Source organism: Vombatus ursinus, unplaced genomic scaffold, assembly GCF_900497805.2.
Source record: "Vombatus ursinus unplaced genomic scaffold, bare-nosed wombat genome assembly UNPS02007284.1, whole genome shotgun sequence".
Classification (NCBI taxonomy): domain Eukaryota; kingdom Metazoa; phylum Chordata; class Mammalia; order Diprotodontia; family Vombatidae; genus Vombatus; species Vombatus ursinus.
In genome coordinates, this window is record NW_020947062.1 from 11,524,729 (window position 1) to 11,540,430 (window position 15,702).

The window sequence follows — 15,702 nt, forward strand, 5'->3', positions numbered from 1 at the left end:
TTCTATCAAGAGGTAAACAACATTCTTCATCCTAGTCCTTTGGGATCAAGGTTGGTTACTACATTGACTAAGAACATGATCTTGGTGAGATATGTATCTTTGCATCCCCAGTAGTACTCAGCACAAAGTAGGGCACTAAGAGACATTTCTTGAAACTAAAAAAAGATTGGAATAGAAAGAAGGCTAGTGAGATGGAGAAACTCAGGGACAAAATATGAGATTTGTCTGAGGGCAGATTTATTCTCTCTAGAGATCAATTAAGGCCATTTTATCTGAGTGCTGGCTGGTACCAACCAAACGTACATATCGCCATATCTTGTCCTCTTCCACAGCATTTATAGGCTCCATAGATGTAGACAGAATGTTGATTTCCTTCTGTTTTGATGCTTATGCTCCTGCCCCTGATCTCCTCCATTATCCGAGAGCTCCTAGAGTCAATAAGGGGCTCAGAAGACTCCCGTCAACTGGAAAACAGTGATGCTGCTGCCGCGAAACATGGGGCCTTTGGCCTCAGCCTTTTCCTTCTACCTTGGTTTCTGCCGCAGCAGCTTCTGCTTCTGCCTCTGTCCTGAACTCTCAGCGTTCTCTTCCTGCTCTTCGGGGGCAGCCAAATTCTTGCTCAGTCGACCCTGCTTCCTCCTGAAGGTAGCCCGTCTTCACAGGGCAGTGCAAGTATGGAAATGGTTTGCTGTCCCAGGGGTATCAGAACAAAGAGAGTTGAGGAGGCAGCGGTATACTTTTCCCCTCCCCCCATACACACACTCTACCCTTATAATCCTAACTCTCTGTCCACTTGGCGCAAAAACAGGGCTTGAGTATTCTTCCCTCTTCCTGTGGATGAATCATGCATGCATAGATTCAAACACAGATGGCTAGAGCTGAAAGGAACTTTAGAAAGCACAAAATCCAACCCATTTATTCTACGATTGAAAAACTGAAGTCCCAAGAGGAAAAGTGTCTCAGGGTAAGAGCGCAGGGCCAGTACTGGAAGAACCCAGGTCTTCCGATTTCCACTCTTCCCCTGAGAGTCGGTCTCTAAGACCCTTAGACTCATACTCTAGTCTAAGACTTAGATTAACTTCTCTTCTGTCCAGCCTATCTCACGACTCTGGCCCAAATAGAGAGAGTTTTTCCTGTGGTGCCCTCCGCTTGTCTTCCCCGTAACAGAACCTCATATAGTGAGCTTCCTCCCACGCCCTCCAATGAGTGACGAAGAGAATGAGCAAGTAAGAGCGCTGAATTTGGAGACCAAGACAGACTTCGTGTCAAATCCCAACACCACTTATTACTTCTATGAACTTGGTCACCTCTTTAGGTCTCGATTTCACACAGGATTGTCACAATTTTCTCTCCATCTCCATCCCGCCCCCCTTTTTCTTTCCCTGTGACACAAGCCATTTTCTTTTTTACCGATAACGGAACAGATCCAGAAAGCAGAAAGGACTTTGCCCAAGGTTACACAGTAAGAAGCACAACAGGGTTTGAACATGGGTCTTGTGGGTCTTCCGACCCCAGATCTAAGTGTCTTTTCCACTGCAGTTTCCTCATTTGTAAAATAAGGGGGTTGGACTGCATGTGTTCCATCTCTAAATCTCAGACTCCGATTTTAAGACTTGCCGTATTTCTAAAGCTAGGGAGAAAGCCTGGTTGGATCCCCCGAGGATTTTTTTCCAGCTTAGAAAAAAAAAAAAGGAACAAAAAGGAGCAAAATGAGACCAGAACCATGATGTCACAAAAAGAGAACTGCGCCCCAGCATTTCAGGACAGCCTCCAAGGAACCCGCTGTCCTTGACGATGGGAGGTGGCTGACCAATTGTGATCCTCTGGGAATGTAGGAACCGCTGTTTGGGTCCACCTCCGCGGGGGCAGGCGGTTTCTTCCCTAGGGGAGTTCACCCGAGCCAACTGAGTCACGCCCGAGCGGATTTTCCGCGGTTGCAGCCAAGGGGTGGGGCAAGGGGCGGGAGCCCCAAGGCCGGGAGCCCAGCTGGCTTTCTATAAGTGGGACCGCAGGGAGCTGACCTGGTCACATACGGCTGGAGCAGAGGCAGAGAGCCTCTCATCTCTCGCTCCCCAGACTGGAACAAGACGCGCAGACACAGTGAGTGCCCTTTCCCCTAGGCGCGCAGCTGGTTCCCTTTTTCGTTACATGTAGCTGCTACCAGACCTAACTCTTGGCTGGTCACCAGGACTCTTCTATCAGCCCAAAGAAATTTCCCTTTCTACCCCTTTCCGAGTCTCCACCCCAGGAGCAAGTGCAAGATTCTTGAGGACAGGGAGAGTCCCAGGCTGGGCATAGGGAGTCCTGGATTTCAATCCCATTCCTGCTTCGCCCGGCCGGTTTACAAGTCAGTATCCTCCTGCCTTCATTTCTACCTTGACTTCACTTTGGTACTTCCACGATCAAAAGAGGGGGATGGGTACCTGCTCTGGTGACTAGGAAGAGGGATAAGGCAGTTCAGACGAGAGGGGTCTAAAAATTCTTTGGTGGACTTAGGTAAAACCCGTTTCTATTGGTGGAGGGAGACGAAACTGAGGTTTCTTCTGTTCCTGAAAAATCTCTACTCTGTCCCCTGCCAGACAGGGCAGGACTGTAATATGATATTGTTTGCAAAACCGATTAAGCGTCTTCTGGAAAAGGGCACACTTTGATTCAGCTGAAAATGGGGTGGGCTGAGGAACCCGGAGCTAGAGGAACCTGCTGCCCCTGTCCTCCAGTCTTTTTGGATCTCAGAGCCTCTTGCCTAACTTAGGAGATAGAGCTTGGGGGTGCAGGGTAGGCTATTACCAAATACCTTCAGAGCCAGCCTCAGTTTGAAAGAATTCATTCCTAAAGGCTTTGGAGATTATATAGTGTAGTCTAACCCCTTCAATTTACAGAGGAGGAAACTGAGGCACAGAGCGGGTAAATGACTTGTACCAGGTCACACAGCTAATAAATACCATAGCCAAAATTCGAACCCAGGTCCCCTGGCTCCAAATCATCCTTCCTTCTGCTACCATCATTCTAGGGGAAATCTCCAATCCCTCAGGCTATCACTTCTGGTACAGGTAACCTTTTCCTTTTTCCACAGCAGCAGATGCCTATAGCATTAGAAAACCACGGCTACAAAGGGAGGTGAGCAGAGAGCAGTGCAGAGCAGTGAGTGGGGAAGTTTTGTGGGACAGGGAGAGATATTGATTCAATAAAGGAAGAATTAATCATCAGAGCTGTCCAGCAGTGTATTCAGCTGCCTCCCATGATAGAGAATTCCCCATTACTAGAGGTATTCAAGGGAGAAGGGGTAGAGAATAGGGGTTGGATGACCCAACTTCTAAGTTATCTATGGTCAGGGAATCTATAAAGGAAATTCTTGTACTGGGAGGACAGAGGAGGAAAGGATTTGAGATTTCCAAGTTCCCTTCTAAAATACCGAGGTTTTGTGACAAGAGCTTGAGAAGGGAGATATCAATATGGATTGATCAAAGAAGGTTTCCAGGAAAGAAGGAAAGGCATGACCTTCACCTTAAAGGCTAAACAGGATTTGAGGCAGGCAGAGAGGAAGTAAATAGGGCCACAGGTATTCTTTTCAATCTATCTGTATTTATTAAACTTCTACTCTGAAAAGCCCTGGCAGTGTGGTATCCTGGAGCAAAGCCTAAGATTTGTAGTCAGAGGGACATGGGTTCAAATTCTAGTTCTGCCACTTATAATATTTCAGTGTGACCTTGAGCAAGTTGCTTAACTTCTCTGGGCCTCAGTTTCCTTGTCTGTAACAAGATGGGCTAGAAGCTAGATGATCTCTAAGGTGCCTTTTAGTTTTAAGCATATGATCCCAAACAACCCACTGTTCTGGGCACTAAGGGAGGTATAAAGTTTTGATAAGCTCCAGTTTCTTCTCTGATGGAGCTCACAATCTAGTGGGGGATAAGACGCCTATACAGGTAACTGTAAAAATACACACTATTACATTTTAAGTACGTTTGAAACTTACAAACCAAGTGATACATGGAATGTGTCGTATATATCCTCCTGTTGGAAGAGCTCCCTGGAAGCTTCCTGCAGGAGGAGGTATTTAAGTTGGCTTGGGCAGCTAGGTGGTGAAGTGGATAGAGTGCCAGACCTGGAGTAAGGGAGACTCATCTTACCATCTGTGTGACCCTAGGCAAGTCACTTAACCCCTATTTGCCTCAGTTCCTCATCTGTAAAATAGGGATACGCTGGAGAAGGAAATGGCAAACCACTCTATTTGGCAAACCGAAATACACTCCAGTATCTTTGCCAATGTAGAGTCGGATATGAGTGAATGACTGAACGGTCACAAAGTCCAACAAGCAAAGACAGAGAGGTAAGATGTTCCAGAAATAGGACACTGTGAGAACTTACAGACACAGTACAAGAGTAGCACATTCACGGAACAGAGTCTTCTAATATAGCTGAAACATGGAGGCAAAGAGGCATAAAGGGGCAAAGTTTTTAAGAGTGGTGTCAGATTATGGAGGGCCCTGGATTCCAGGCAGAGAAGTTTGAGGAGTATTGAAGATCCTGGAGCAGTTGTGACCAGATCTAGGTACTAAGAAAGATGTCTGTTCATCATATGAAGGATGTATTTGAGGTTGGAAAGAGAGGCAGAGATAAAGAACCTTTAGCAAGGTGCTGAGTTTCCCATTAGGCAGTTGCTATAGAGTAGATTCCTACTCAGATCCTTAGGGTTGAGATAGATGACCCCTGAGGTCCTTTCCAACTCTTAAAGATTACTCTAGCAGTATCTGAGGTCAGGGATGTGTTGGAGGGAATTAGGAAGTTTGTATCCATTCAGTTTGGAGGCAATGAAGGCCCAGGCAAGGATCCCCATGATTTTTTTCCTTGCCTGTCTGGAAGAGACAGATACTCTGGCCTGTACATGTCAAATTAGACTTTTCCGGCCCTTCATGGCCTGCCCAGGATGTAGGGAATAGGTCTTGCTTGTCAAACACTGTACTTCCAACAAACCAGCTCCAGCCTTAGGAGGGGTTGGCTGATTGATATCAGAGGAGGATATATTCTGGCAAATGCTCCACACAGAAAGCAGATTTGCTAATAACTTAAATGAAAGGCGAGGTAGGAAGTAATAGTTTCTACACCTGTGGCCTATCTTGTATTTCCCCCAACCTCCACCCTGAGTGGTCTGGGGTCTGGGACTGAATAGAATAAACCTTTGATCTTTTGGGAACTTTCTACAACGGAAAGAAGACAGAACCAAAATCAGTCCCCCTGGAGCCATGTTCTGCAATTGCTCTGATGTGTGGTCTCGAGGGAGCCCCTTGCCCTCTCTGGGTGTAAATGTTTCTTCTGTAAAATGAAGTGGGCTTGTAAAGACAAACTCTAAAATTCCCCTTTGATATTTTCATCTGTAAAATGGAAAAGAGATCAAAGTGTTAATCTTCCATTTCCTACCCATAAAAGAGGAAGAATATTCCTTGTACATAGACCTACTTCCCACAGCTTTTGTTATGAAAATGCTATACAAATATGAGCTTCCTTTTCTCTTCTTTCTTCATCATTGTTGCATGATTCCCTTAGTTCTCGATATGTTGGAAAATGGTTTCTTTGGGGGTATGTTCTGGCTTCTATATAAGTATATATATATATATCACATTATATATTATATTATACATTATATACAATATATATAAATATGTATAGCACATTAAGGTTTACAAAGCAGTTTACAGATATTCTTTCATTTGCACCTCCCAACAATCCTGAGAATACTCTTATTATTCTCATCTTATAGATGAAGAAATTGAGTCAGACAGAAGTTAAATGACACAGCTAGTGAGTAATCTGAGGTTAGATCTGAACTAAGGTGTTCATGACCCTAAGTCCATTGCTCTATAGATGAATCTGTGCGAGGAATAAGGTTGAAGATGGGCAAGGAGATACGAGGGCTAGAAACAGCAAAGGCACAACCACAAGTGGTGTGTTGGTAGATGGAGGACTGGGGTTTTGTCTTCTGTTGGGAGTGACAAACCACTACAGTATCTTTGACAGGAAAACCCCAAATGGGGTCACAAAGAGTTAGACATAACTGAAACGACTGAACAACAACAACTTCAGGAATGACCTTTCAATCAATCCTAAATCCCCATCATTATACAGTCACTGAATCCATATTTCTCTATCTTTCTATAAAAACAGTATGATAGATTTTGTCCAATGCTTTTCTAATAAAATCTAGGTAAGCAGAAAGGACTAAATCTGTGGTTTCATTCATATGGGGAACTGCCAGGTGAGGAAATCCCGTCTACCAATGCAGGTCAGTACTTTCTCTGCTACTTATGGTCTTCGAAATTTGCTAGAGCAGTGTTATCAAACTCAAATAGAAACAAGGGTCACGAAACCTGAGGGACACATATTGACCTAGAGAACTACACAATTACATTATCTGTGCTCTACTGTAGTTTTATTTATTTTGTTAAATATTTCCCAATTACATTTTAATCTAGTTGAAGAAGCACTGGGAGTATGGCTGGTGGCACTGCAAATCTTGGGCCCCTTGTTTGACACCTGTAGCCTAGAGCACTGACATGGTGAAATGATTTGTCCAGGATCACATAGCTATTATGCGTCAGATAGGACTTGAACCCAGATCTTCATAGCTTCAAACCTCAACTCTCAGTGTTGAGACACACACACACACACACACACACACACACACACACACATACTCTCTCTCTCTCTCTCTAGGTAATCCTTGATCTACCTGTCCAGTAACCCTGGCATTAAGGAAATGAGGTTAATCCGCTTTGATGAAACCATGTTGGCCCTGCTTCCTTTTCCAACCAACCCTTAATTTATTTTAATTAATCTGTTGTTGTTCAGTCATTTCAGTCACGTCCTACTCTTCACCACCCCATTTGGGGTTTTCTTGGCAAAGACACTGCAGTGGTTTGCCATTTCCTTCTCTAGCTCATTTTACAGATAAGAAGCTGAGGCAAACAGGGTTAAATGACTTGCCCAGGGTCCACAGCTAGTAAATGTCTAAGGCCAGATATGAACTCAGGTCTTTCTGACTTCATGCCCAGCACTGTGTCACCTAGCTGCCCTCCTTTAATTAATACGTGTTAGAATTTTGCCAGGAATTGACATCAAGGTCAGAACTTGCAAGCTCTTCCCTTCTTTTGAAAATCAGGAAAACAGTTTCCTTTCTGCAATTCTTCAGTTGCTGTCTCTTTCTCTCAGATCTTGCTAAGTTCTCTGATCACTGTCAGTACCACGGCAGTCCCATCTCTCAGTTTACTCCAGAGTTTCTTGATCTGAGCCTGCTGGCTTTGTGTACATTGAAGAACTGATCTTTTTACTTTTTACTTGTCATAGGAATTAACTCTCTATTAATCATTTTCATTTGATCCTTTCTTGTCTAAAGATCATTTTCTTTATTAGAGAAAACAAAAGCATCTCTGCCCTTTCTCTGTGGTCTGTCATCCTCATCCCATCACCCCTAACCCTGTCCTTTGTCCTCATTGTGACCTACAATCGCTCCACTCTTCAGTTCCTTCCCAGTCATCCCCTCTGCTGTACTCTCCTCCCTTTCCTATCTCAACCCACTGGTGAACCACAGTGAACTATTTTCTTCACTTGAATCCCTTGCTCCCTCATGCCACTGTGCTCTGCCAAGCCTCAACCTTGGACTATTCCCACCATCTGCAGCCTTTTGTTTCCTATTCCAATCTGTTGCTAAGACTTGTTGTTTCCGCCTTCACGACACCTCCCCTACATCCCGTTCTTGCCAGTCCCACAGCAGCCATCCTGGTGGAAGACCCTCAGTCCCCCTCCACAGGGAGTACTGCAATAGCTTCTAATTGGTCTCCCTCCCTCATGTCTCTCCCCACTCTCATCCATCCTCCACTCGGCTGCCAAAATGATTTTCTTAAAGCACAGGTCTGACCATATCATTCCTCTATTCGTAAATTCCAGTGGCTCTCTAAACCTCCAAGATCAAAACTAAAAATCCTCTGTTTGTTACTTAAAACCCTTCATAAACTGGAGCCTTCCTACTTTTCCAGTATCCTTAGTCCCCTCCATGTACTGTCCAGTGGTGCTACTGTCTTTGTTGTTCTTCACTCAAGACCCTCCATCTCCTGCCTCTGAACATTTTCACTGACTGTACCCCATGCCTGGAATTCTCTTTCTTGGTCCATTTACACCATCTATATTTATATATACATAGTTGTTTGTATGGTGTCCCCTCTATCAGAATGTGAATTCCTTGAAGGCAGGGCATGTGTTTTTGCCTTTCTTTGAATCCTCTGCACTTAGCACAGTGTCTGGCATACAGTAGGTGCTTAATATTTAACTGTTTGTTGACTGACTGAACAGGGTTCTTCCCTTCTTTGATGCTCCTCTTTTTTTCACTAGCTTCAGCTCATTTCAGGCTTTAGAATTCATTACACTAGTCTTCCAGGACGGTGTCACACACTTTTGTATTCATCCTCTGTTACCTGTCCTGGAGGATTCACTTTCTGTATGTCTTTTAAAAATTGACATCAGTTGATGAGTTCCCTGTGTAGCCACATTGTTCTCTTTAGACAATCTCCTATTTGCTTCTACATCAGAATTGTTCCTCTTTATATCTTTATATCCTCTTTATATCCAAATATATTGAACATATTTATACATATCCAATTTATATATTAAATTGGAATTTATTCTTAAGAGTTTCCCATCTTTTCTGGGCTGCCTTCACTTACAGAATTTTAGGCCATGGAATCCTACCTGTAAATAACCTCTGATTCTAAATCTGACTCTTTCCACGCTTATCCTTCTGCTCAACCCTTGTTCTATATGGTCCCAGAAACCAACTGTTTAGTCTGGGGGAGTCTCTCTAGACAGAGAGAGAGAGACATAAAGCTTGCTAATTCACTAGCCTAAAGAGCATTTATTAATGCCTACTAAAAGCCAGCTATTGTGCTAAGTGGTGATATACAAAGATAAAATTGAGTCATTCCCTGCCCTCAAGGAGTTTACATTCTACTGGGGCAAAACAACTTATACAGAAGTAAGTGTATATAAAATATATACAAAAGAGATACAAAGTAATATTGCGGGGAAGGATCTAACAAATGAAGGGATCAGGAAAGGCTCTGTGTGTAGGAAAGAGCTCTTGATCTGAGCCTTGAAGGAATCTAGGTATTCTAAGGAGCAAAGGTGGGGGAGGGAGGGTGCATTCCAGGTATGGGATAAATTGGAGATATTAACAGAGGGAAAGCACTGGAATTAAGAGGAGTTAGGGAAAGCTTCTTCTAGAACATGGGATTTTGGTTGGCACTTAAAGGAAGCCCAGGAAGTCACAGCTGAGGAGGGAGAGCACTCCAGGCATGGAGGAGAGCCAGAGAAAATGCCCAGAGCCAGAGATAGAGTGTCTTATTTGTGGAATAGTCAGCCAATAAATAATTAAGGACTAACCGGCTGTACTTTTAGACATATCGATTTCCTAACAACAGTCTGCCCATTTCTTCCTCAGGCTATAGAGTTCAAGCTTGGTCAGACTGATTCTTAACGCTTGGAGGTTTATTGGGAATGGCTGTGGAGCCAGTGGAAGGAAGACCTTCTGTGGGGTCTGGTTTTAGCCCAGTGTAGTGAATTAGGAAGCAGCATGGGAATTAGGAAGTCTGGGCTTTTCATTCAGGTTCCGCCACTAACTTACTACTTAATCTTGGACAAATCAAACATTCCCCCTTCTCTGGGACCTCAGGCAGCTCCTTTCAATGGAGAATTGAATTCACTAAATGATTTACAGAGGCAACAGTGAATAGATCCCTGGACTTGGACTCAGGAAGACATGGGGTCAGATTCTATCTTAGCCATTTACTAGCTATGGAACTCTGAGAAAGTCACCTTAACTTTTGTGGGCCTCAAATTCCACATCTGTAAAAATAACGGAGTTGGACTCAGTGGTCTCTGAGGTTTCTTCCAATTATAAATGAATGGTCCATTTTAGCTTGGGAAAAAGTTCTGTCCTATTATCCCTGTCTTCCATTCTCTTGTCCAGACAGTTCTACCCTCAGTAATCTCAGTCCGGTTGGAGGGAAGAAGCTCACCCCATGGAACAGTTAAGGATGACATATTTGTAAGACTCTGTTACAATCACTAGCTTATTTTAAGCTTAGGTGGCAATATAATGGCCCCTAAAATCCCTTGGCTTCCTCTACTTTGGCTTTAAGAAGTTTGTTTCAGATGAAAAGTTCTAAGTTCAGTTACAGTCATTCCAAGCCTTCAGTTAGAAAAATTCCTAACACCTAAGCAAGGGTTGGGCTTTCTGCCTAATCTTACATTTATATCTATTGCTGTTCTTTTTTTTTTCTTTTAAAGCAATTGGGGTTAAGTGACTTGCCCAGGGTCACACAGCTAGTATGTGTCAAGTGTTTGGTCTGAGGTTGGATTTGAACTCAGGTCCTCCTGATTTCAGGGTTGGTGATCTATCCACTACGCCACCTAGGTGCCCCCATTTATGTCTATCCTAACCCCTGGCCTCTTTACGGTTGAGGTAAAATTCAGTGCACTGCAAACATGTGGTAATGAAACCATACGATTACATTATAGTGTCTGGGTATAGACAAGCTTTGGAAGGAGCTGACTTTTTCTTGGGATTTTCCTAGGTTCTCCCTTCTGAGATGCCTGCCAAACCAGAGACTCCTCTCAACATCTCCCTTTTCTGTCAACTTGGTCCACCCTTTGCCTCTCGAATATGTCATGGAAATGCCATGCTTTCTCCAATCTCTCAAATCCAGATAAGAGGCTCAGAATCTCTTTCTCTGGTTTTCTGAGCTAGATTCTCCCCTTCATACAAAGTGCTTAGGTCATGACCCATTCTCTCACAGCCTGGCTATGCTATTGATTCCAGAAGGCGTACAAGTCCTTTTCATACTCAGCTCTGAGTGTTTCATTAAATCAATAAGTGTTCTCACCTAGTCAAGGCACCAAAACCAAATGGAATGGTTTCAAATCCGCTCTTCCACATAGCGGAGTTCCAAATGACACAGCACTAGATTTGGCGTCAAAACTTGGCTCTGTCGTCTATCTAATCCATGTTTGTCCTTGAGACAGTTTTCCCCCATTAATAAATAAGGGTTTTGGGAAAACCCTTAGAGATCTAGTCCGACTCTCAAATCCTTTGACTCTTGGTAAAGAAAACATGTGCTGTAAGAGTTCAGAGAAAGGAGGGATGGGAGAGGGAGGAGGTTCAAGGAAGGTTTCATGAAAGAGATAAGGTTTACAATTCCAAAGGACTTATGATGGAAAATGCTGTCCACCTCCAGAGGGAGAACTGATGAACTCTGGATGAAAATTGAAGCATAATTTTTTTCACTTTCTTAATTTTTCTTGCTTCATGAAAGAGATAAGGTTTATAATTCCAAAGGACTCATGATGGAAAATGCTGTCCACCTCCAGAGGGAGAACTGATGAACTCTGGATGAAAATTGAAGCATAATTTTTTCACTTTCTTAATTTTTCTTGCTTTTTTGCAATATGGCTAATATGGAAATATGTTTCACATGACTTCACATATATCATATTGCTTGCTTTCTCAATAGGTGGGGGAGAGCCTGGAAGGAGGGGGAGAATTTAGAACTTAAAATTTAAAGATGAATGTTAAAAATATATAAACCAGAAAGAAAGAGAGAAAGGAAAGAAGAAAAAAGAAAATGGAGGAAAGAAAGAGAGAGAGAAAGTGGAGGTTGAGCTGTACCTTGAAAAGCCAAGCCAGACAGTTTCAAAAGACAGAAAGGCAGGAATGATTAGAAGACCCATTGTACTTTCTGGAGATAGTGACACAGAGAGAGGTCATGCAGCAAGTCCAAGAGAAGGATCTTGATAAGCCTTTTTCTAAGTCTTTTGGTACAGATATTCTGGGACCCATCCAGCCATTTTTCTCTTTCTCCTCAACTGTCAGAAAAAAATAGTTTATGTTTTACATGTAACTGGGGAAAAATAAAATACTAAATAAAGGAAGAAAAAAGAAAATAGAGTTTATGGGGGCAGAACCCCTGTCAGTCAGGGAGGTAGGCTTTTGGTTCAGGCCTAGTAGGACAGGGCTCTGCATCTGATGGTTACTTCCCTCCTGTCCCCACAGGGCTGAGCTGAAATGATGAAGATGATGACTTTTTTCCAGACATCTGTAGGTGACCACCAGACAAACCCCTCTATGCCACCTCAATACGAGCCTGAACTCAGCCCTACTGGCAGAAAGCCCCGGGCAGTGTCAGAGACAGAGTCTGATACGGCCTCCCTGGCCTCCTCTGAGGATCTCTCTCCCCATATGGAGAGGGTCTCAACCCAAGACAAGGATGAGAAGAAGAAGAAGAAAAAGAAGAAAGGAATCATAAAGATGTTTGATGTGTTGACCAGAGGGATGAGAAAGAAGAGTCATTCAGGCCCCACCGCTGAAGTGCCAGAGACAGTGGTTAAGCCTGATGCCCCTCCCCCTACAGGTAAGTTATAAAGAAGAGGAATGCCCCAAGGTGACATGAGGAAGGTTTGACTCAGTGCTCAGGGACAGAAGATCTTTTAAATTAATTTCACTTGGTTTCTGATGAATTAAAGGAATTGAACTCTACCTTGGAGAGACATACAGGTGGGGGGAGGCAGAAGACCCACTGTTCTCTCCAAAGCCACTAACAATCTAGGATGAGAGAGGGGAAGTAAGTTGACCAAGGTCACATGGCAAGACCAATAAAAGTATCTTGCTGGGCCTTTTCCCGAGTTCTTTGTGACCAATGTTTATGGATTCACTTCTCCTTATTTCTCCTCAACTGTCAGAGAAAGTAGGGGTTATTGAGGACAGAACAATTGTGAGATTGGCCTGGATTTGCCTCTAAACCTGTGTTACTGTGTTACTTTGGGCAAGTCATTTAACCTTCATGGGCCTCGGTTTCCCTGTCAATAAGTGAGAATAATAACCCTGTCCTACCTCCCTCCCAAGCATGTGGTGGTGCATGGAGTGCTGGGCCTAGAGTCAGGAAGACTTGAATTCAAATTTAGCCTCAGACACTTAAGAGCTGTGTGAACCTAAGTGAGTCACTAAATCTCTGTCTCAGTTTCCTCAACTGTAAAATGAGGATAATAATAGCACCTGCCTCACAAGGTTGTTGTGAGGATCAAATGAGATAAGTGTAAAAAAAAAAGTGCTCAGCACAGTGCTTGGCATATAGTAGGCACTACATAAGTGCTTACTCCCTTTTTGCTCCCAGAGCCATCATAATGAGGCAGTGTGGTATAGTGGAATGAGTGCTAGACTTGGAGATCCCTGGGTTTGAATCTTACCTCAGACATTAGTTATGTAACCATAGTTATTTAAAGTTATGTTAAAATATTATTTAAAGTTATTTAAAATATGAGTCTCAGTTTCCTCACATGAAAAATGGGAAGAATAATACCTTTGTTACTTACGTCATAGGCTTTTGTGAGGGTCATGAGGGGAAAGTGTATAAAGCATTTTGCACATTTTAAAGCCATATGTAAATTTCAGTTATTATAAGAGGCAACATGATAGAATGGCTAGAGTTCTGGACCTGGAGGTTGGAAGACCTGGGTTCAAATCCCACCTTTGGCACCTAAAGGCTGTGTGATAATGTACAAGTCACTTACCCACTCTGAGCCTCAGTTTCCTCATGTGTAAAATTAGAAAGTTGTACTGGATGGCCTCTGAGTTCCCTTTCAGATGTAAATCTATGATAAGAGAAGAGATGGAGGGAGAGGCCTGTAAATGGTAGAGTGCTCTAAACATGTGTGAAAGGTCTAAATCTGGACCTTGGGCCTTGCCTGACTCACATTGGCCTGAGGGAGCAAGCTGCACAGGACACTGAGAGCTTAAGTCACTTGTCCAGGGTCTCACAGCCAGTATGTATCAGAGTGGGCATGGACTCCACGGGCAAGGTCACACAGTCAGGAAATGTCAGAATTAGGACTCAACCCTCAGTCCTCTGACCAGGGCCAACATTCATCATGCTGCCACCTTCCTTTCCAGTCAAGGAGGTAAAAAACCCAAGGAAATACCAGGCAGGCAGTGTAGTAAAGTAGGAGGAACAATAAATTTGAAGTCAGAGGACCTGGGTTCCAATTCCAGCTTTGCTGCCTATTGGCTAAGTGATTTTGGACAAATCACTTCTCACCTCTGACCCTCACTTTCCTCCTCCCAAGGGGTCCCACAGTTTTAAACTCCCTGATCTGAATAATCCCTTTGAATGAATGTTTCCCCCCAGAGGATGTAAGAACCCCCTCTTTTATCAGGACCCATAAGGAATCCCAGGCATGACTAACTCCCTCTTTCCCCCTGGGGACAGTGGAGGAGCTCTACTCAGCACTAAAACAGGAGCGGCTGGAGATGGCGCCTCACCTACTGATGTTGGAGCGAGCGTTGGTACAGGACACAACTGGGATGAATGAGGAGGATCTGATCTGCCAGCAAAGCAAGGTGGAGGCCCTCTATACACTGCTGTGGTCAGCCGTGCTGCGTGTGGTTCGCCGGCCTCTGGAGAATGAGCCTGAGCTGCTGCTCCAGGCCCTGAATGTCATCCTGGAGCAGGAGCAGGAGGACCAAAGAGTGGCAGCCGAGGAGAGGGGCCCCTCGGTCCTGGCGACCACCCGGCCCCGGCACTGGCTCAAGCGGTGGCAAGAAAATGTGAAAGACTCAGTGGAGGAGCGGATGACTAGGCCCCCCTCCGCAATCCTGGATGGACCCAGGCCAGAAGGCATGGAGGCCAGCTCAGAGGCTGCCCAGAGCTTCCTGTACATGGGCAAGACAATGAAGGAAGACCTTCTGGCTGTGGCCCAGCGCCTCCAGCCCCTCTACCCAGCTGAGTTCAATGTGTTCTGCACCTATGCCACGTGCTATCATAACTACTTCTCAAGCCAACTCACCGCCATGACTCAGTTTGAGCTTAATGATCAAGACACCTCCCTCCTGCTTCTCTGGGTGAAGAACCTCTACCCAAAGTAAGTGAAGAACACAGAATGTAGATATGTATATCTGTCTATCTGTTGTCCTGAAAAGAGCTCTGGATTTAGAACCAGAGGATCTGGGTTCAAATCTCTACTCTGCTATTTACTGTAACCTCTGTGACCTTAGACAAGTCATTTCCCCAACCTCAGATTGCCCATTTATAACATGAGTGAGTAGCAATCTAATAATCCCCAGTAGCCCTTACAGTTCTGATGTTCTATTGTCTATGATTGTCATATGAGGAGGTCAAATCCCTAAGGTTTCTTCTGGAACTGAAACTCAATGACCACATCACCTAAGATTATACCCTGACTCAGGGTTTGTCCTTCTCCCTCTGAATCAAGTATACCAGTCTAATCCATTCCACAAGGTATTTATTAATCACATACTACATACAGATGTTCTATGACCCATTTATCCCTCTGTTAGACCAGTGGTATCAAACTCAATAGAGAGGATCTCTGTGGGTAGCAAATTAATTTAGAAAACCACAAATCAATATTATCTATGTTGTATTGTATTTTTATTTATTTTGTTAAACACTTCCCAATTAAATTTTAATCTGCTTCGAGCAGCTCTTGCGGAATTTGGGCTTGTGAGGCATTCGACAATTAATGTTCTTTATGAAAGCCCAATTTAGCTAAGTTCAGTGCAGTGGAATTTTTTGTCCTCAGTGACTCCCATATAGTTACTGAGAGAACAGAGAAAGGAGTACAATCTACTTTAGCGGAGGTACTCCC

The 15,702-nt window shown here is 43.9% G+C and overlaps 1 protein-coding gene and 1 long non-coding RNA gene across 3 annotated transcripts in view; one reads left to right on the forward strand and one right to left on the reverse strand.

The window, feature by feature from the left end:
• Positions 1-215: 215 nt before the first annotated feature.
• On the reverse strand, positions 216-1,656 carry LOC114033661. Its single transcript, XR_003568006.1, has 2 exons — positions 1,411-1,656; positions 216-688 (listed from the first exon to the last, which is right to left on the reverse strand). It is a non-coding gene; the product is annotated as an uncharacterized LOC114033661 (long non-coding RNA).
• Positions 1,657-1,816: 160 nt separating this feature from the next.
• TNFAIP2 (TNF alpha induced protein 2) overlaps positions 1,817-15,702 on the forward strand; it is a 33,035-nt gene continuing 19,149 nt past the window's right edge. The window contains exons 1-3 of one of the 2 annotated variants that reach the window (XM_027849110.1): positions 1,817-2,100; positions 12,095-12,452; positions 14,304-14,955. In XM_027849110.1, coding sequence (XP_027704911.1) covers positions 12,107-12,452; positions 14,304-14,955 — 998 coding nt within the window. In that variant the 5' untranslated portion in view covers positions 1,817-2,100; positions 12,095-12,106. Of the gene's footprint in view, positions 2,101-2,149; positions 2,348-12,094; positions 12,453-14,303; positions 14,956-15,702 lie in introns of those variants that run through there. The other variant, XM_027849111.1, reaches the window with a different exon arrangement.